General features: G+C 41.4%; 1 protein-coding gene and 1 non-coding gene across 26 annotated transcripts in view; both read right to left on the reverse strand.

Annotated features, from left to right (window-relative positions):
* Window positions 1–21508, reverse strand: part of MTR (5-methyltetrahydrofolate-homocysteine methyltransferase) — a 246445-nt gene that overhangs the window by 175190 nt on the left and 49747 nt on the right. For all 25 annotated transcript variants that reach the window (XR_014076594.1, XR_014076593.1, XR_014076592.1 and 22 more), the window contains 3 exons: window positions 8151–8330; window positions 5616–5732; window positions 5178–5318 (listed from right to left, as the gene is read on the reverse strand). Coding sequence is in view for 22 of the 25 variants with exons in the window: in XM_081569313.1 (XP_081425439.1) it covers window positions 5178–5318; window positions 5616–5732; window positions 8151–8330 (438 nt within the window). In the remaining 3 variants the exon portion in view is untranslated. The remainder of the gene's footprint in view (window positions 1–5177; window positions 5319–5615; window positions 5733–8150; window positions 8331–21508) is intronic.
* On the reverse strand, window positions 692–764 carry TRNAE-UUC (transfer RNA glutamic acid (anticodon UUC)). The gene has a single exon. It is a non-coding gene; the product is annotated as a tRNA-Glu (tRNA).

Below are 21508 nucleotides of genomic sequence, written 5' to 3' on the forward strand. Positions count from 1 at the left end.
CATCTCAATTCCTTATGTTCTCCATCATCTCTCTCATCCCTGGCCCTTTACATCCACTCATCTGACAATCTTTTATTTAGCACCTACCAGAATGCCAGGCCCCAGCTAGATGCAGACACTCCTCCTCTGACAGAGAATACCAGTACTGTACTCCAACCCCAACTTTAGCTTGGCTAACTCCTGTTGAGCTCTCAGGTCCCCCACAACCCATCACTTCTGGGAGGCTTTTCCTGACCACCTCTACCTTTGGGTTCAGTGTCCCTCCTAAGCAGTCTACAGCATCCTGTACATTCCTTATGACAGCATCTACCCACCACATTGGATGACAATTGCCTCTACATACTTGTGCACGTCTCACTGCACTGCAGGCTCTATAGGGACATGCCTCTCTTATTAGTTACATCCTCTAAGTTCAGGAAGTACAAAGCAGAAAACAAAACCTGGGTAAGTATTAGCTGAATGATTTAAAGCTGAATGAGAACCAATTTCCCAGAGCAATGTTTGTGCAGGATAGTAGAGGCCAAGCCACAGAGTGCTGGGAATCCACGCTATGGAGTTTGGACTTAACCTTCCAGGCAACTGTGGCAAGGGTGGAGGTGGGGGAATGACACAAATTCTGAAGCTTCAGAGTAACATTCCAAGCAATATTTTTTAGCAGAGGGGGTGGGACACACGGCTTGTGGGATCTTAGTTCCCCAACCAGGGATTGAACCTGGGCCCTTTGCACTGAAAGTGCCAAGTCCTAACCACTGGACCACCAGGGACTTCCTACCAAAGTAGTATTTTTAAGAGAACCCTAGAAAGGGGAGAATGTCTTAACAGTTCATGATGAAAGTCTGAACTACAGTGGTAGGAACAGGAAGAGAAGGAAAGGACAAACATAAAAGTATTAATGGACAGCATGGAAGAAGAAAAGCAAGGGACTGGGAGGAGCTCCAGGATTGAGGGCTGGGGTGGTAACTGATAACATAGGGCACTCTCACATGTCAAGAGACTAATGCTGCTCTCATATGACAAAAAACCTTAAAGAAGATGGCAATTTTAAAAATGTATTTTTTTTCAGCATTATAATAGAAAAAGACACAGAAACAATCTATGTGTTCATCAGTGAATGAACGGATATAAAAAAGTGTGATATATTATATATATATATAATGGAATATTATTCAGTCACACACAAAAAAAGGAAATCCTGCCATTTGAAATAGTATGGGTGGACCTTGAGGGTAACAAGCTAAGTGAAATAAGTCAGACAGAAAGACAAATACCATATGATCTCACTTACACTTGGAATCTAAAAACAGAAACAAATGTGGTGATGGATGTTAACCAGACTTACTGTGATGAGCGTTCCACAATATATACTGATATCAAATCATTATGCTATACATCTAACACTAATATATGTTGATTATATCTCAATTTTTAGATCTAAAAATTATAAAAATTATAAAATTCATAGATTATATACTCTGACATTTATTTAAGAGAAAATACAAAACTAGAGCAGTGTGACACTCCCTCTCTCTAAAAAAAAGAGTCCTTCTAAAGCTTACATTCTCATCACTTGATATATGTAAACATCATTTGTCCTGTCAACCACACAATCAGGCAATTCCTGCCTGTCAGATGGAGTCTGATAAGTAAAAACAGGGCAGAGTGTTCCAAACACTCTTGGAAAAGAGGCCTGGTGTGTTCACAGAAAAACAGCAGTGTGCCACACGGAAGAGGCAGGGAGGGGGCGACGCTGTGTGATTGTGAACAGTGGGAAGCAAGGATGCAGTGTGTGGCCCGTGAGGATTTCTCACCGTGTTCAGACTTTCACTACCACACCTGATAAATGAGAAACATGCTTCAGAAAATCAATATTCTAAATGGTACCATTTAAGAGCAGTTGTTTCAGAAGCACGACCTGGCATACTGGGTCCATCTGCTTTCCAACTAGTTATTCAGTAGGACGCTCTCCATGATCCAAACATAAGCTGTTGCGGCCTCACACAATGAGTGGACACATGGAGAAAGGTCATTAAAATAGAAAGCTTCCAAGCACAGTGGCCACTCAACCACTCAATCAGCTACTCCTTCATCTGCTTCTACTGCTCAAGAGTGGCTCCCGATTAGCAAGGTGCCTCATGAGGACATGTGTTTTATTTCTGATATCAAACTCGACCAGCATCAAGGGAGATGAGAAAACCAAAGGGGAGTGTGAGCACCCACTGGCAATGAGAAAACCAAGGCCAGATAAGGAACAGAAAGGACCTTTTTTCTGGAAAAGCATCAAGAACACTTACATCTGATAAACCCATCATCTGTTGAAGCTGAAAATGCACTTACATATGTAAGTAAGTAAACTTACTTAAACCCTCCAAACATCATAGCTTAGCCCCTCACCTACCTTACATGTGCTCAGAACACTGACATTAGCCTATTATTTCGGCAAAATCATCTAACACTAAGCTTTTTTTTTTAATAATAAAATGTTGAATATCTCATGTAATTTATTGAATACTGTCCCAAGAGTGAAAAACAGAATGGCAGTGTGGGTCCAGAGTGGTTGTCAGTGGTTGTTTCCCCTCATGATGGCGGGCTAAATGGAAGCTGCGATTCTCTGCCTTTGTCCAGCATCACAAGAGAGGAGGTACTGTGTATTGCCTGCCCAGGGAAAGATCAAGCTTCAAAGTACAGTTTCTACTGAATGCTTACTGCTCGCACATCATCATAAGTTGGGGACATGTGTATTCTCACAATCCAAGGCCATTCAAGAGCCATCACACCCAGAGATTGGCCCTGTTAACACCCAAACAGTACTGCCCAATAAACAAACTCCACATGAGTTACATGGTCTCATGTTACCTGGAACTTCTTACCCGAGATAATTTAGTCACCACAGGTCAGCCTGCACCGTACTGAGGGTATTATTTTTCAATAAAGCCCATTAGAGTTTAGGAAGGTCAGAGATGAGACTCTTCCTACCCTTTTCAACAATAATATTGAATAATCTGTCAGATGAAACTTGAGTGTAGACCTTATTATTTCACAATGAAAAGAGAATCATTCTCTCATAAAGAAAAAAACTCCTCAACCCCAATTCACCTCACAATATTCCTGCTTTTCATGCTCTGTTTGCAATCAGTGTACCTTGAGGAATGGTTAAAGAGCTGGCGACTCCTGGCAGTGATGAAAGCATACTTGTTTTGGTTATTAATTCCTTAACAGCAACAGAAGTTACCTTGAATGTAGACAGTTAACCTACTTGACAGATGGGGTCTGTGGCTTATAATAGGTCCTGTGGTTACATAAACAGGGAGGCAATTTTTTATATGATGGATTGATGAAGCCTTGAAATTGGTATTAAAATTTTCCCTCACACTCTTCAGCTGTCCCTTAGGAGCAAAACCTCTTGGCAGTTTAGCATGATATAAAGAAACAAAAACTTGTAAACAAATACTGGAAGTGAATGTAGACCAAAAAGAATGACTGCTATAAAACACAAAACCAACAAAATCTTAAATGAGAATAGTCTCACAAATCAGGAGCCCTATCTTTCCTAAGTGAGAGCTGTCTCATCTAGACAGGGAAAAAGAAGATGAGAAAGCACATCACTTTATGGGTTAACTAAGAATGCCTGAGTAGAAGCTATGATGCCCCTCTGGTCTTTAGTAGAACCCTGTCTTAGTTGGCAATTAATGAACAATCTCCTGCCAGTGGAAGGCAGGCTAAGAAAAAAAGCTGGATATTGTTTCACACTTGTATCCTGGTGTCCAAAGAAATGGCTCAGCACTTTGTCTATCTGAGTAGACACGATCATGGAAATAGGGAAGGAAATCTAGCCACTGTTTCTTATGTAATGAACTGAGAAGAAGAACTTGTTTACATTTGCAACAGTCAAGATCCAGGACATTCTGTCCTGCATCCATGTAAGAAATTATAAATGTCCTAAGGAATTGAGAGGAGGGTCATGTGCTCACTGGCACTGAGTCTGAACTCATCTTTGTTAACTGAACCTAAGGCTAACATAGGTGGTTTCAGAAATCAAAATCTTGCCATCTGTGACATGGACAAATCAAGGATGCAATTAACCCTAAGCTGTCCTATCCTTTTTCCAGAACACTTTAGTACTCTTCGAAGGAAGAGGAAAAGTCAGCAGTTCTGCCAAAGTTAAATTCATATTTTAACCTAGAGAACACTAACCTGGGTGGCAACATACACAAAGGCATTCTGCCATTTTCCTGGCATGCTCTGTGAGAAAAATGTCTTCCTTTGCCATAGCTTTCTGAAATAAATTATAAAGTAAGTTTTCTTGAAAAAAGATTTCATCTTTCCTTAAACTGAATTCTAGAAAGCAACACCCATGACAGATACTTAATATACCTAGGACTGCCCAATACATAATAAATGGAAACAAGGAACTGATTTTTGGATTAACTATAATTATTCTTACGTCTATAGATCAAAAGTGTGCAGACCTCAAGCCTTGAACTGTAGACTTGGACTAGATCCTAACATCAACAGGTGGCATATATAAAAATGTAAAGATATAACAGCGGGTACCAGGTAACCACATGGTCACACAAGAAAATCCAAAATAGTCAATTCGTAGTATGAGATAGAAAAATATCTAATAAAATGAAAAGATGCTCCCAGTATATTGCTAAACAAACAGGTTACCAAAAAAGCATCAAGAAAAGTTAGATTTTTATAAAAATGTACATGAGTGTGTGTGTGCATGTGCATGCATGAACATACTTATTAGCACTTTTTGTTTCAGAAAAATAAAACCAAAACCATGAATAGAAGGCTATAATAAAAACTCAACAGTGGTTAATGATGGGTAGTAGGATTATGAATAATTTCTATTTCTTCTTTTGCTTACCCTTATTTTATAAATTTTAAAAAATTAGTATGTGTTACTTTGGTCTGAGAAAAATAAATTTTACATTTCAAAATAAACTTACAGAAATACAAATTAAGAGTACTGAAGCAGATATTTAAGGCCTGTTTCTCCTTCCTCACCCTAATGAAAATACCTTCTCTGGAACTCTCTGTAGAAACCTTCAGTGATCCAGAGACATGGTGGTATCCTTTCTTCCATTCTACAATGAAGGACTGTAACTGTATGTTTAAGACAGATTCAAAGAAAAAAAGGAAAAGCCATCCATCAGAACCTCTCTCCCTACCTGGGCGTAGCATAAGAGCTTCTCAGTGGCCTCAGGGTCTCTGTTCCAGATGAGGTCCTCACAGAGCTGGAGAAGCTCCTTGTGGATGTCATCATATACAGGAAGGCTCCCAGCATTCACTATTCCCATGTCCATACCAAACTAAGGGCAATAAAAAGAAAAATAAGGATTTCCAGTGATACTCTAAACCAAGGATCAGTGACTCTTTCTGTGAAGGACCAGATAAAAAAATACCATAGGCCACAGCCTCTGTCACAACCACTCAACTCGGCATAAAAGCAGTCATAGACAGAATACAAGTGAGAGCGTGTGGCTTTGTTCTAATAAAGCTTTATTCACAGAAAATGGCAGCAGACCAGAGTTAGTTTGTGGGCCAGTCTGGAAACACTTGCTCTAAGTAAAGGCTGGTGTCCAAGGCAAACAGGTGTTCCACTATACCTTGATTGCATGGTAGAGGAAAACCCCATGCATTGCCTCTCGAATGGCTTCCATTCCTCGGAAGGAGAAGGACAAGTTGGAAAGACCACCGCTTACTCTGGCTCCAGGTAGCGTTTCCTGGAAAAAATTTTAAAATATGAAAAGATTTCCCTAGTTTGCCAAAAGCAGCAATCGTGTTCCTTAAGCTTTTTAAAATAAGAATGGAAAGTAAAAAAAATATATAAAGTCCAAAGTAATTCAGAGCTTCCTGTACCTAGACATAGACCACAACTTGCCTATCAGGGAGACACGAAAGCAGTGCTTCATTGTTTTTCCTACTATAATATTCCTAAGGGAAAAGAAAAACTTCTGCTTCATCTCTGTGTACTTCTACAGTGACCATGATATGGCTACAATACACAGTGAGTGTGACATAAGGTATTTGCTGAACAGGGACTTCCCTGGCAGTCCAGTGGTTAAAACTCTGAGCTTCCACTGCAGGAGGCAGGGGTTCAATGCCTGGTTGGGGAACTAAGATCCCACATGGTGCAGCTAAATATATATATATATATATTTAGTGACCGATAACAGAAGGAAAACCAGAGAGGACAAACAGAGAGAAGTTGGTTATTCACGAGCTACTAGAAGGCTTCTATAGCCTAAGTGAACAAACTCCCTAGTTAACTATAAACCTGACTAATTTTAAAAGGACAAAAGGAAACTGAGGTCCCTATCACACCTTATAACATATGAAGCATTAGTTCGCATGTAAAACAGGAACTCTTACTCCCTGTTAAATAGGGTACAAACTAGTTCAAGCATTTTGGGAGAGAGAGCTGCCTTTATCTACCACTGGACTCAACCCTTCCACTTCTGCGTATATGCTATAGGGAAGCTCATGAAGAGTTATATACAAGAGACGTATACATACAGTTTTGCTCATAACTTACCCAAACTGGAAACAAACCAAGTATATGTCAACCACAGAACAGTTAATTATGGAAAAGGTAGATGATGGAATATTATACATTAGTAAAGTTGAACAAAGCACAACTATAATACAGGTGGATCTTTAAAGTGAGACTGGGTAAGGAAAATGGCATAAGAATCTAAAGATTCTATTTCTACTAACATGAAGTTCAAAAATATGCAAAACTATACTATTTCTACAGTTAATTCTCACTATTTGTGGTACTTACGTTCCATGAAGTCACTGCAAACACTGAACTGGGGGATGCTGAAAACCACCGCTTGCACAGGAAATGCAGGGTTAGGTTTGTGAAACTCTGGTCACAAAACTGTCATCACTGATCAACATATAACCTTGTTTTCTATGTTTCCACTTAAAGATATCTTGTTTAATATATATTGTTGATTCCCTAATGTTGAGCTAACATCCAATAGCATCACAATTCATGTCTAAACAAAGTTCATCTAACAAACAGATTTTCTCCATAAAGCACATCACAGCCTTTGTGCATGCAGGAACAGAGGACAGCACTTCAGCACAATGCATAGGGGCCATTCAAACAGAACGATCAGCGGGAAAAAAAAGCTCAAAAACATGAAAAATGTGACACTAAACAGACCATGAAAAGGGTGCTTGTTTACAGAATGAGGGCTAACCCAGGGATGCAGGGCGTGGCTCTGTTGACTCCTCTGGATCACAGGGGTCAGGCACTCAGAGCTTTCACCACTCTGCACGTGTGTGTGCCTGTGAATGACTGCAGAAGAACTGTCAGTATTGATTTTGAGTCACAAATAATTTTTTAAAAAAATAATTTTATTTATTAAATTTCTGGCTGTGCTGGGTCTCTGTTGCTCCTTGGGCTTTCTCTAGTTGCCGCGAGCGGAAGCTATTCTTCATTGCAATGCATGAGCTTCTCATTGTGGTGGCTTGTCTTGTCGCTGAGCACGGGATCTAGGGTGCACGGGCTTCAAGAGTTGCAGTGCATGGGCTTAGTAGTTGCAGCTCCCAGGCTCCAGACCATAGCTGCAGCGCACAGGCTTTGTTGCTCACCAGCATGTGGGATCTTTCTGGATCAGTGAGCGAACCTGTGTCTCCTGCATTGGCAGGCAGATTCTTTACCACTGAGCCATCAGGGAAGCCCACAAATAAGTTTTAGTGAGTAGGTGAATTTGCAAATAAAAAACCCAGGATAATTTGGATTGATATAGAAGCGTTAAAATTATACAGAAAAGCAACAAGTAGTACCATAAAACTCAGAATGAGGGTATAATCAGAAAGGAAGAGACATGGGGGCACTTTCCATTTTCTGTTTCAGGTCCCAAGTGGAAGCTATTATATGCCTCATAATCATTTATCAAACTCTGTATCTTTTATAAATCCCCCAGTGAGTGTGTGTTTTACATCACAATATAAAATAACATAGAAAAAAATTTAAAAAGCCCCTAAATTTCAGAAAACCAATTTGCTTCAAGAATGTCAATATTTCTTGCCAATAAATATATATGTGAGCTCAAGCTATTCACTGAAGCCATGTGATAAATCTAAGCAATGTCTTGGGTAGAAAGGAGAAAAATGTTCATACTTACTTTAATGACTTTTGTTGCATTGATAAAATTAACAGCATACAAGTTATGTTCTTCCATCCCAGTACCAATGGTGAGGATATTAGGATCAAAGATGATGTCATTTGGATTGAAGCCCAGTTTTTTCACAAGGAGATGGTAGGCCCGGGTGCACACTCTGATTTTGGTATCTGTTTCTGTTGCCTGGGGAAGGAGTAAAAGATGTAATTTGAAATAGAAAAATGAGGTGTTATCTATGAAAACAGAAAGACCATTCACTTGTCGAAAGTGCTTAAGTACCAATGCTTGGATTTCATAGAAATCCAAATGCCAAGCAGCCTTTAAACATTTATCAAATTATCTCAGAGGAGGAATTGGTTTAAAGTCCCTTTATGTTTTCATCCACACAACAGCTATAATGCTTCTGTAAAAATCACACACACACACACACACACACACACACACGTATGGTATATTAATAAATAGGTTTCTTAAAAAGACACAAGTGATAAGAATTCAAATAAATTAAAAAATTAGTGCCCCTTCTCTCTGGACCTGCCTGCACTGTCACCCAGGCTTTCTTGGACCTTCCTATAGTAAGTCTATATAGATTCAAGGATACACATTTATTACCCACCTCCACCCCACCCATCACAGCATTAGCTAATATAATATATTTCAAAACACTGACCCTAGGAAGCCAAGCACTGACTCCAGCAAAGCCCAACCCACTGTTGCTTCCTATCTCCCTCAGAATCAGGTCCCACACCTCCAATTTTAAGATTTTATTTTCACAGAAGCAGTGTAGCTGCTGTGCTGATGAAAATATCTCCCCCCTCATCTGCTCCACTCTCCCCACACCACTCCTTTGATGCTCCTGAGACACACCAAGCTTGTCTTCCCTCAGGGCCTTCCTATCCATTGCTGCCACTGCCTGGAACACACTGAGACATGGCTTTGTGATTCACAGCACTCAGGCCTCTGCACAAAGGTCGCCTTTTCAGAAAAGCCTTCCTTAATCACGATCTCTAAACCAGTTCCACCACCGCCTTTTCTGCCTCCCCTACCCCTCTTCATAGCATCTCTCCTCCTAGAAATTATTTTCCATGTTACAGAAAAACCTGAATGAACTTCTTAGTCAACCTAATATATTTATCTGGCATCTTGTTTATTGTTTTTTACTTGTTTTATTATATATGATTAACTGGACTAGAATCAGTCTTGCTGTACCCCCAGAGCCTAGAGCAGTGCCTGCCAGAGGATGTGCTCAATATTTCTGTTGAATGAATGAATGTACCTCTGACTCACAGCATTTCTGAACTTTGTCAGGGAAACTGTGTTCAGGTCAAATTTACAATCTCAATGCAAGGCTTATTCAATGAATTACATGCTGAATGATTTCTGGTTGCAGAAAAAAACAAATTTGGTCTAAAGAAAAAATGAATACTTGCTATCACTACAGAAGTTCCGAAAAAAGAAGTAACATATAATTCTGAGTAAATATGCAAAATGTTTCTGAAAAATGGCCAACACCACTGAATGAAGTGTTAAGTCTTCCAAGCTAACTACTTGGAGGCAGGATACCCTTGACTGGATGTGAGTGCTAAGAGTGGTCAAGAATCAGTTCCTGATCACACACATCTTCACCTCTAAGGGGAGCTCTCCAGGGGCCCACAGGAAGGAGGGGTGAGGATACACTATGCAGTTCAAGGACATTTATTTATTTATTTATTTTTTTCAGTTCAAGGACATTTAGTGAGGCCCCATCTTCCAGAGAAAGGCATGGTGTTGTTGCTGTTGTTCAGTTGCTCGTTGATGTCTAACTCTTTGCAACCCCCTGGACTGCAGCACACCAGGCCTCCCTGTCCCTCACCATCTTCCAGAGTTTGCCCAAGTTCATGTTCATTGTATTGGTGATGCCGTCCAACCATCCATCTTATCCTCTGACGCCCTCTTCTCCTTCTGTCCTCAATCTTTCCCAGCATCAGGTACTTTTCCAAAAAGTCATCTGTTTGCATCAGATGACCAAAATACTGGACCTTCAGCTTCAGCATCAGTCTTTCTGGTGAATATTCAGAGTTGATCTCCCTTAAGATTGACTGGCTTGATCTCCTTGCTGTCCAAGCGACTTTCAGGAGTCTTCTCCAGCATCACAGTTCGAAGGCATCAATTCTTTGGCGTTCTGCCTTCTTTACAGTCCAGCACTCACAACTGTATGTGACCACTGGTAAGACCATAGCCTTAACTATATGGGCCTTTGTTGGCAGAGTAATGTCTCTGCTTTTCAAAACACTGTCTAGGTTTGTCCCTGTATGGAACAACTGATTGGTTCAAGACCGAGAAAGGAGTATGACAGGGCTGTCTACTGTCACCCTGTTTGTTTAACCTATATGATGAGCACATCATGAGAAATGCTGGGCTGGATAAGTTACAAGCTGGAATCAAGATAGGCAGGAGAAATATCAACAACCTCAGATATGCAGATGATACCACTCTAATGGAAGAAAGCAAAGAGGAACTAAAGACCCTTTTGATGAGGGTGAAGGAGGAGAGTGAAAGAGTTGGCTTAAGACTAAATATTAAAAAAAACTAACATCATGGCAACCAGTCCCATTACTGCATGGCAAATAGAAGGGGAAAAGGTGGAAGTAGTGACAGATTTCCTCTTCTTGGGCTCCAAAATCACTGCGGACAGTGACTGCCACCATGAAATCAGAAGACAACTGCTTCTTGACAGGAAAAGCATGGTGGGGGGAACATAAAAAAAACTCAACCAGATCTAGGCTTCTGACTGCTCGCCTACCTTGGTGTTCTTTCACAACTGGTCTTGTTGGTCTCTAATCTCTCCCTGTTCCTCTGGCTGCTCAGGTTAGAATTCACCTCCTGCTGGGGATGTGACTTAGCAGATCACAGGGCCTAGGAAAAGGACCACAAGGACGGGGCTCTGTAGCCCTGCTGCTCCAGGCTTTAGGGAAGGTGGCAGACTCTCATCTTCCTTAACTGAATGTCTTCAACAACTTCTTACCTTTCCCTTCAGTTAGTGATAAAGTTAAGGTTAAAATCAACATGTGGGCCCAGAAGAAAGTGGTCAGGAGCAGGTCACGTAGGGCTGCCTTTTCATCTTGGACTTTAGTTATCCCTTCACCAGAGGGCCAAACAGAGGTCTAGGTTCTAGGTTAGTGGCCCAGCTAAGCTCATTAACCGAGAAGGAACAGGGGTTTGGGGCTACCAGTGCTGTTACTATTGCATAGTAACCTAGTTGGGTTGGTGAAGTGAAGTGAAAGTCGCTCAGTCGTGTCCAACTCTTTGCGACTCCACGGACTGTACAGTCCATGGAATTCTCCAGGCCAGAATACTGGAGTGGGTAGCCTTTCCCTTCTCCAGGGGATCTTCCCAACCCAAAGATCGAACCCAGGTCGCCTGCATTGCAGGTGAATTCTTTACCAGGTGAACCACAGGAAAGTTGGGTTGGTAGGTCCTGGTCATTTCTTTCATCTGAGTCATGAATCCACACTAGGTCAGAACTGAAACAACAACCATCAGCTCCATAAGAATGAGGCCTTTTCAAATTGTTCTCCCAACACCTAGTACACTACCTGCCACATTAACAGAAAGCAACTACCATCTGTTGAATAAACAAGCAAATCTCAGAATGCACAGAGTTTCAAAGGACAGGCCTTTGCCATATGCATATCCAGCTAGATTCTCCAAGATTCCCTCTGTCCTGTTCCTCAGCCAGGGTGGTGACACACCACCTTATGCTAATAAGCCTCAAGGCTTGAGGATTTTACAGATCCAGCAGCCTCTCAACTCTGCTGGCTCATTTGAGTAACCCGGAGGAATTTCTGTATTCTAATACTAATACCTGTTCCTGAACCTCACTCGAGACCAGTTAAATCAGAATCCTGAAATGAGACCTAAGTAACAGTATTTAAAGAGCTTCTTAGTGATTCTAACGTACAGCCCAGGTGAGAACCACTGATGGGTGAGGTGCACCTTCTTAGGCTGAGTTAGAAGAAACCTCAGTGACAATACCACAACTTATATGCAGAGTACATCATGAGAAACGCTGGGCTGGAGGAAGCACAAACTGGAATCAAGACTGCCAGGAGAAATATCAATAACCTCATATATGCAGATGACACCACCCTTATGGCAAAAAGTGAAGAAGAACTAAAGAGCCTCTTGATGAAAGTGAAAGAGGAGAGTGAAAAAGTTGGCTTCAAGCTCAACATTCAGAAAACTAAGATCATGGCATCCAGTCCCATCACTTCATGGCAAATAGATGGGGAAACAGTGGAAACAGTGACAGACTTTATTTTTCTGGGCTCCAAAATCACTGCAGATGGTGATTGTAGCCATGAAATTAAAATAACGTTTACTCCTTGGAAGGAAAGTTATGACCAACCTAGATAGCATATTAAAAAGCAGAGATATTACTTTGTCAACAATGGTCTGTCTAGTCAAGGCTATGGTTTTTCCAGTAGTCCTGTATGGATGTGAGAGTTGGACTATAAAGAAAGCTGAGTGCCAAAGAATTGATGCTTTTGAACTGTGGTGTTGGAGAAGACCCTTGAGAGTCCCTTGGACTGCAAGGAGATCCAATCAATCCATCCTAAAGGAGATCAGTCCTGGGTGTTCATTGGAAGGACTGATGTTGAAGCTGAACCTCCAATACTTTGGCCACTTGATGCGAAGAGCTGACTCATTTGAAAAGACCCTGATGCTGGGAAAGATTGAGGGCAGGAGGAGAAGGGGATGACAGAAGATGAGATGGTTGGATGGCATCACCAACTCAATGGATATGGGTTTGGGTAGACTCCGGCAGTTGGTGATGGACAGGGAGGCCTGCCAAGCTGTGGTTCGTGGGGTTGCAAAGAGCTGGACACGACTGAGCAACTGAACTGAACTGAAGGGCGAAGAGGGAGGAATAAATATCTTCTCTGATTTTACAATTTACTAGGTTTATTCTTAAGCTGTAGGAAAGCTAGATAGCCATCAGAAGGCTTCAGTTAATAAATCCACTGCTCAGCCTCAGCATGATCATCAGACACATAGGGAGAAATAAGAGGAATGTAAAATAATTTTTGATTTATTTATCAAAGCTGATACTATGCGAAAGCAAGAAAAAGGATCAAAGACACCCAGATTTTGTGAAAATGCAGCCTAACAAGAAGCAGAGAAGGAATGGGACCAACTTCAGAGGCAGCTTAAAGGTTTCAAATTACTGAACCAGCTCAACATGGGACAGGGAATACAACAGGGGCCATTCTGCTGCCAGAGTTCAAAATGTAAGTGGTGGAAGAGACGCACGTACCACCATCAGACAGGCACTGACAAGTCAGAAAGAAAAAGGCTGAGAAAGGGAAGTTTCCAGGGGAAAAACACATGACAAGAGACATCCTGGCTTTACAAAATCACTGAGGGCATAGACTTTGTTCAGAAATGGAGTGGCTTCTCTACTGTAGTTAATGTGTGAACATAAGCTGAAGGCAAGTGTGAGGACACCCAAAGCCCAGGGAGAAGCAGCAGGCCTGAGGGCAGAAACAGAGGCAGGGGATGAAGCTCAGGGGACAACACTGAGCTGGGAGATGCAAGGTTGCCTTGGAATGTCTCCTGGTTCACTCCTCACCTAAAAGAATGCAGGCTGTGCCCCTGGCAGAACTCACATTTGAGGCAGAACGTAGATGCTAGGAACTTGGGATTAAGGGGGAAGTGGACAGGATTTCAGACATGAAGTCAACATTGAGAGGCAACCTGGTGAGGAAGAGAGGGCTGCATTTTCCCGTCAGCATTTCATTTTTGTTTCTCAAGTTCATCTGATGGTCATAACTTGGCCAGGAACAGCATAGCTGCTCCTGGTTCGGGGGATGTGAAAATGAGTTTGGCTTGGAGCTCATGGCCAAGGGTGGCAGAAGAAGGTGGAGTGAACACAGGTGCTCAGTGCCATGGACAGAAAGACGGCCAGGAGGGGTCCTGGGGAGGCACAAAGGAGACAGAATAAATCTTTGGGGGCAGGGTGTGTGTTAGGGAAGGGGTAACAGCGGAGGCTGCCCAGAAAAAGGGAAGCTGAATATTTCTCCATTAGTTGAGAATTTCTGATTGCTTAGATTTGACCTTGGAGCCAACGATGAAGAGGCAGTCTGCCACGCAAGGGATTGGTGTAGACAAAATTGCAGGGAGAAGGTTCATAAGTTGCTTTTTCTACAGCACTGTTTTCAAATACTATTGAGAACTTCACAGCCGATGGATCAGGCCAGCCAGAGACAGGCTGGTGACCAGGCAGCAGCAGAGCCAACCTGACTGCCCAGTGATATGACACTGACAAAATCCCAATGCTGTTGCCCCTGTGTGTGTGTGTGCTCAGTTGTGTCCGACTTTTTTGTGACCCCAGGGACTGTAGCCCACCAGGCTCCTCTGTCCATCGGATTTCCCAGGCAAGAATACTGAAGTGGGTTGCCATTTCCTTCTCCAGAGAAGGAAATTCTTAGTACACATATCAATCCCTGGAAAGAGCAGAGGATGGGTCTGCTTTAGTACCTTCAAAGGGAAAGCTAGGAAGCAGATACCGCAGAAAGAGACAGCTCCCAGGAAGAACAAAAAAAGACTGACCTACTATCTAGAGATGTATTTAAAACAAATACCCCCAAATATTTAGGTAGACCTATAACCTATCTAGTTTTGCCTTCCTTTTAACAGGGCTTCCCAGGTAGTGCTCCAAGCCCTTAAAATGAACTCTTTCCCTGCTTTTCAGATCTTTCTGGAATCCTACTGCCCTAGATTTTCCTTGCCTCATCAAGTCTTTCTTCCACTTTCACCAAAACCTCTGAAAGACACTGAATCTTGCAAGGAGCTGGGTCCTCTACTGGCCCTTATATATCCTCAGTGCCCAAAGCCAGCATTTGGCAGATAGAAGAGGATTAAATATGAAAACCTTATTTGTCCTTTCTCCATCAGCCAGATAACATCCGAGAGAAAAATTAGTTGCAGAAAAGAAGTTGCCCTGGGTTAAGAATTGGGTAACTCACAATCAAAAATGGGCAAAAGATCTAAAGAAGACATACATATGGCCAAAAGGCACACGAAAAGATGCCCAACATTGCTAATTATTAGAGAAATGGAAAACAAAATTTGCAAATCAAAATACCTATCATGAGGTATCACCTCACATCAGTCAGAATGGTCATCACCAAAAAGTCTACAATAACAAATGCTGCAAAGGTGTGGAGAAAGGGGAACATAACTGGTGCAGTCACTGTGGAAAATAGTATGGAGGTTCCTCAAAAAAATGAAAAATAGAGCTACCACATGATCTGCAATCCCATTCCTTGGCATACATCCAGAGTAAGCCACAATTCAAAAAGATGCATGCACCATAATATTCACCGCAACACTATTTACAATAGCCAAGACACGAAAGCAACCTAAATACCCATCAACAGATGAATGGATAAGAAGATGTGGTACATATATATATATATACACAATGGAATATCACTCCATTGTAAAAAAGAATGAAATACTGCCATTTGCAGTGGCATGGTCAGACCTAGAGACTATTATACTAAGTGAAATAAGCCAGACAGAGAAAGACAAATATCATGGTATTATATACTTATATTTGGAATCCAAACCAACAGAAAACTCACAAATGAACTTATATACAAAATAGAAACAGACTCACAGACATAGAACACAAAGTTATGGTTACTGAAAAGGAAAAGAGGAGGGTAGGGATAAAATAGGAGTTTGGGATTAATATATACACAGTACTATATATAAAACAGATAACCAACAAGGACCTATTGTATAGCAGCACATGGAACTACACCCAATATTTTGTAATAACCTATAACAGAAGAGAATCTGAAAAAAATTATGTATATATACATATATACCTATATATATATATATGAAGAGTTTCCGTGGTAGCTCAGCTGGTAAAGAATCCACCTGTAATCCACCTGAGATCCTGGTTTGATTCCTGGGTTGGGAAGATCCCCTAGCAAAGGGATAAGCTACCCACTCCAGTATTCTTGGGCTTCCCTGGTGGCTCACATGGTAAAGAATCCACTTGCAATGCGGGAGACCTGGGTTCAATCCCTGGGTTGGGAAGATCCCCTGGAGGAGGGCCATGGCAACCCACTCCAGTATCCTTGTCTGGAGAATCCCCATGAACAGAGGCATCTGGTGGGCTACAATCCATGGGGTTACAAAGAGTTGGCACAGCACAACGTGTGTGTGTGTGTGTGTGTGTGTGTGTGTGTGTGTGTGTGTGTGTGTGTGTGTGTGTAAAACTGAATCACTTTGCTGTACATCTGAAACTAATGCAACACCGTAAATCAACTACACTTCAATAAAAAAAAAGATTTGGCTTACTCAACCTTGATACTATTGGCAATTTGGACCAGATAATTCTTTGCTATGGGGGCAGCCATGTGCTTTGTAGGGTTTTTAGCAGCATCCTTGCCCTCTCCCACTAGATGTCAGAAGGACATCCTCTCCCAACAACCCAGTCATGACAATCAAAAAAAATCTGTCTAGATATTGCCAAGTGTCTCCTGGGTTGGCCAAATCACCCCATTTGGGAACTACTGGTTTAGAAGAACCACCAGTGACATAGCAGGTGAGGATATCAGAAAGCAGACTCATCTGAATGGTCTTTATCATGAGCCAATGTCTCTTCATGGCTTTTCTCTAGAAACAACTGAGAGAGGCTGTCAGCTAGAAAATCCTACTCCGCAAAGCCAAATACTATAGGCTGGATGAAGCAACACTGTGTCTCAACAGGAGCAAATGAATCCACTCAAACCTCTCTCACGATGAGGGGCACCAGATGCATTCTGGGCTGCTGGGGCCCTCAACATTGGAGGTATGCCAACTGAATGTCGTGCGATTATTTCTGGAGGACAGGATGAACACCCCAGGCATGCAGGGAAGACCAAGCATGGGTCGGAGGCCTATGCTCCTCATATTCCTACAACAAACTCTCACCTCTGAAGGCGCACTGGACAAGACTCCTTCCTACAAAGAATTTAAAATACACTCCATCTTATAAAGAAAGACTAAAGACGAGAAATACTCAATCATGCCATCTTAGCCAGAGGACTGACGTCTCTATAGCCACTAAAAAGGAGGCTCTTGGAAATGTGAAAATATACATCAGATTTTAACAAAGCTCAAAGAGTGTCTGAGCAGAAAACTTGAGAATCAACTCCTTGGCTGGAGTCAACTACCTTGGGCAAAGTAAAAGTAAAGGGAAGACTAACTATTGATTTTGGTTTCCTATAACTACTGGTACATATCCTACTGGAAAATAAAACTACTGGTACACACCCTACTGGAAAACAGAAGCTATTCAACCCCAAACCGGTATCAACTTATCTGAATTTAATTAAAAAGCTGATGAAATAAAAATCTAAAAATTACTACCAAAGGAAAAATATTTACGAAAGGAAAAATAAGCCAAAATCACAACAAGGAAACAACACAAATACACAGGAATGCTCTTGAGATTTCCTATTAAAGAAAAACTATAAAACTTGATTGAATAGTAACTGGAAATACATATCATGTTCCTGAATGACTCCCAGATACAGATTCCTCATTATTTTCTAGATTGAGTGCTAAGTCACTTCAGTCGTGTCTGACTCTTTGCTTCCCCATGGACTGTAGCCTGCCAGGTTCCCCGTACATGGAATTCTCCAGGCAAGAATACTGGAGTGGGCTGCCATGCCCTTCTCCAGTTTTCTAGATTAGGATTATTTAATTTTAATCAATATCCAGATGGAGTTTTATTTCTCTATAAATTAGAAAATTATTTTAAAACCAGTTTAACATAGGAAAATGTGTTGAATATAATGAATCTTTTATAGGACAATACTACTAATTATCCTTTCATATATTTTACACATGTATAAGCAAAAATAATATAGTCTATTCTATTATGTGCTAACTGTACTTCTAAGAAACCTTACATAATCAAAAATTGTTATATAAAAATAATCATTTCAATCAGAAAAGGAGAATTCAATATAGAAAGTGAGTAGTGATAGTTATTTTTCCCCACAGAAGATTCTTACTATAGTTTATATATTATCACATAAGGACTTCCCTGGCAGTGGTTAAGAATCCACTTGCCAACGTAGGAGAAACTGGTTTGATCCCCGGTCCAGGAAGATCCCACATGCTGCAGGGCAACTGAGCCTTTGTGTTACAACTACTGAAGCCCAGAGGCCCTAGAGCCTGTACTCCGCAACAAGTGAAGCCTCAGCAATAAGAGGCCCTCACACTGCAACTAGAGGGTAGCCCCCACTGGTCGCAACTAGAAAGCTGGTGCACAGCAATGAAGACCCAGCACAGCCTAAAATAAATAAATAAAATTATTAAAAAATTTTAAAATAAGTTGATTTAAACTACTAACATCAACCAAAAAACACAGAAATGCTTCCTTATTTGCCTTCTAATCCAGAAGTCTCAAGGCCAGTTCTCTGTCATACCTGGCCTTGACCTTGCTTTGACCTTAAGGTTGTCATTGCAATACAGATCACAAGCATAAAGCAAAGACAGCCATCATGTGCTGGAATAAAAGTACGTGTGAATTCTTCTGCTTTATTTGGTTGCAACAGTGGTTTTCCATTTAAGAGAGCTTTCTACTCATAACCTGTGGTATCAGTCAAGCAAAGCAAATCTTGGTTCTTAACTGATTGTTACACTCAATAGTGTTGTGAACTCAACTGACAGAAGAAATGGCTTTGCACCAAAACACCTGCATTGTTGGTTCCTGAACTTTTCAACTGCATGAATTTTTTGCTTTGCTTTTTATAATTTTTAATACCACAATTCTTCAATGAGCATGTAAGTCTATAATCATACAGAAAAATATTTTTAATTAGGAAAAGCAGTTTTGAAAAAGGCACCTTTAATTTCACCATCTCACTCTAACAATTATTCTCCTTTACAACATTTTCCTCCAAACTTTACCAAATGGGAGTTTTTATGTAGCTGTATATATGTAGTGTCTATGTAACTATTGTTTTATGGTTTTATTTATATCTTGAAAGCACTGTTATGCTGCTCCACAATCTTCATAATTAATATTTAAATACTCTGAATAATATTTCAACAGACTGATGTAACATAAGTTATCAGTATCTACCCAATTAGGCATTAAGGTTATTATATCTTCAATAAAAAGCTAGTGAAAAATCTTTGCATATTCAGTATTCTTATGCTGCTAATGCTTTTATTGGGATAACTTCCCAGAAATGAGATCACTATCTCAAAGGGTATGAACACTTTTATGTCTTTAGGTATTACAGGGTCATTCAAAAGGACTATCCCTGGAGAAGGAAATGGCAACCCACTCCAGTATTCTTATCTGGAAAAGTCCATGGTCAGAGGAGCCTGGTGGGCTGCAGTCCAAGGAGTTACATGACTGAGCACACGGGCATGAGGGTGGAGGGAGATGGGTTGGTAGCAATAAACTTGGTAGAACTTAAAAAAAAAAAAAAAAGGACTATCTCAATTTATGCTACACTCTACAATGAACAAGACTTTCTCTTTACCACTGTTATACCAGCACAGATCTTGATGATTTTAAAGTGTACTTTTGCTAACTTAGTAAGGACAAACCATTACTTTAATATTGCCCTAATGTGTATTTTTCTCATAACTGGCAAGTTAAAAAATTTCTTCTACATTTGCTTTTTATTTGTGGACACACTCAAATCTAAATTGGGAATGCTTGTTCTTAGCCAAGATCAAGTACTCTGCAGTGGAGATAACACAGGATTTGGAAGCCTGTATCAGTTTTCAAACCAGGCAGGCCAGGGATCCAAACGTGGCTCTGTTATGTCCCAGCCATTTGACCTTGGCTCACTGTAAAATAGGACGACAGCTACCCCACGTGGTTGCTATGAGGACTAAATGAGATCAACTCTGCTGGTGGTTTTCAGCCAGAGTATTCATGAGGATCACCTATAAGGCTGTAAAATTACTGAAGCCAGATCTTACCCCAGGCCAAATGAGTCAGAAACTCAAGGGGCAGAACCTAGGGCTGTGTATGTTTTTTTTTAAAAGCACAGGCAGTGACTATCCTTCCCTGTGGGAACATTTCTGCTTTACACTCCCAGGAAAGCACCACATACACAAAGCACACAACACTCCACTCTCATTCTCAGAGTTTACCTTGCCTCCTGCTTCACTGAGAAAAACAGAAGCACAGACTCCCCCAGCGTTCTCAGCTCTGCCTTCTCTCCTGCACTGTGAGCATGCTAACTCCCCCTCCCTGTGCAGACTGTCTGCTCGTCCTCTCAGCCCACAAGGTCATGGACCTAGCAAGTGCCCCCTTCCTCCTGTACATCAATTCCTTCCCTTCCCTCTACCAGATCATTCCCGCCAGCTTACAAAACCATGCACACACATTCTTATTCTCACATGCATCCCTGGTTTCCAATCTATTTGTTCCCCTTTATGGCAAACTTTCCTCAAATGGTTTACTTCTGCTGCCCCCCCCATTCTCTGCAAGATCATAAACTACTCCGTTTCCAAATCCAAGGGTAAATGCTTGTCTCTTCCTTCCTCATCTATCCACAGCTCATCATGCCCTTCAGAAAGCTTGTTCTTCACTTGGCTTCCAGGTGAACTCTATCCTCTGGTTCCTCTTCTACCAAGGAGGCGTCTCCTTCCTAAGTCCTTCTGAAAGCATCCTCTCTTCTTCCTGACCACAAAGCACTGTGGCTCCAAGAGTCACTTGTTCCTAGGACCTCTTATCTACCATCGTTCCTTTGGTGAAGTCAGTCTCACTGCTTTAAGTATCATCAATGCATAAATAATGCCCAAGGAAGGGAATCTTCAAGCCAGACTTTGCCCAGGAAAACCAGACTCATCTACACACTTCTACTCAACCCCATTCAAACAGGCTCTTCACCGTCCTTCTATCTCAACTGCCCAGGCCAAAAAAACCTAAAAATTTCCCAGACTCCTCCTCCTTTCATGGCTCACAACCTCCATGAAGGCAAATCCTATTGTCTCTATTTCAAAAATATATCTAGAAACAGATGAATCCTCACATATTCTATTGCTCCCGCCTTGGTCCCAGTCACAATCATCTCTCATCTGAACTACAGCAACAACCTCCAATGGTTCTGCTTGGTCCCCGCAGATCCTTCTCCACAAAGAACCAGAGTGGTTTTAAAATACAACTCAGACTAGGTTCACTCCTCTGCTCAGAACCCTTCAGTGGCTTCTCAGATCACTCAGGGGAAAAGTCCAAGTGTTAGTAGAGGTCTCCAAGACCCTACGCAATTTGATCTGAAGCCTTTCTAACCTCATGTCCTCCCCAGATCACCTCTTTTCCCTTCTGCTCTGGCTCTACCGGC

Source organism: Giraffa tippelskirchi, chromosome 2 (assembly GCF_054371585.1).
Source record: "Giraffa tippelskirchi isolate mGirTip1 chromosome 2, T2T-mGirTip1v1.2.pri, whole genome shotgun sequence".
In the NCBI taxonomy this organism is placed as follows: domain Eukaryota; kingdom Metazoa; phylum Chordata; class Mammalia; order Artiodactyla; family Giraffidae; genus Giraffa; species Giraffa tippelskirchi.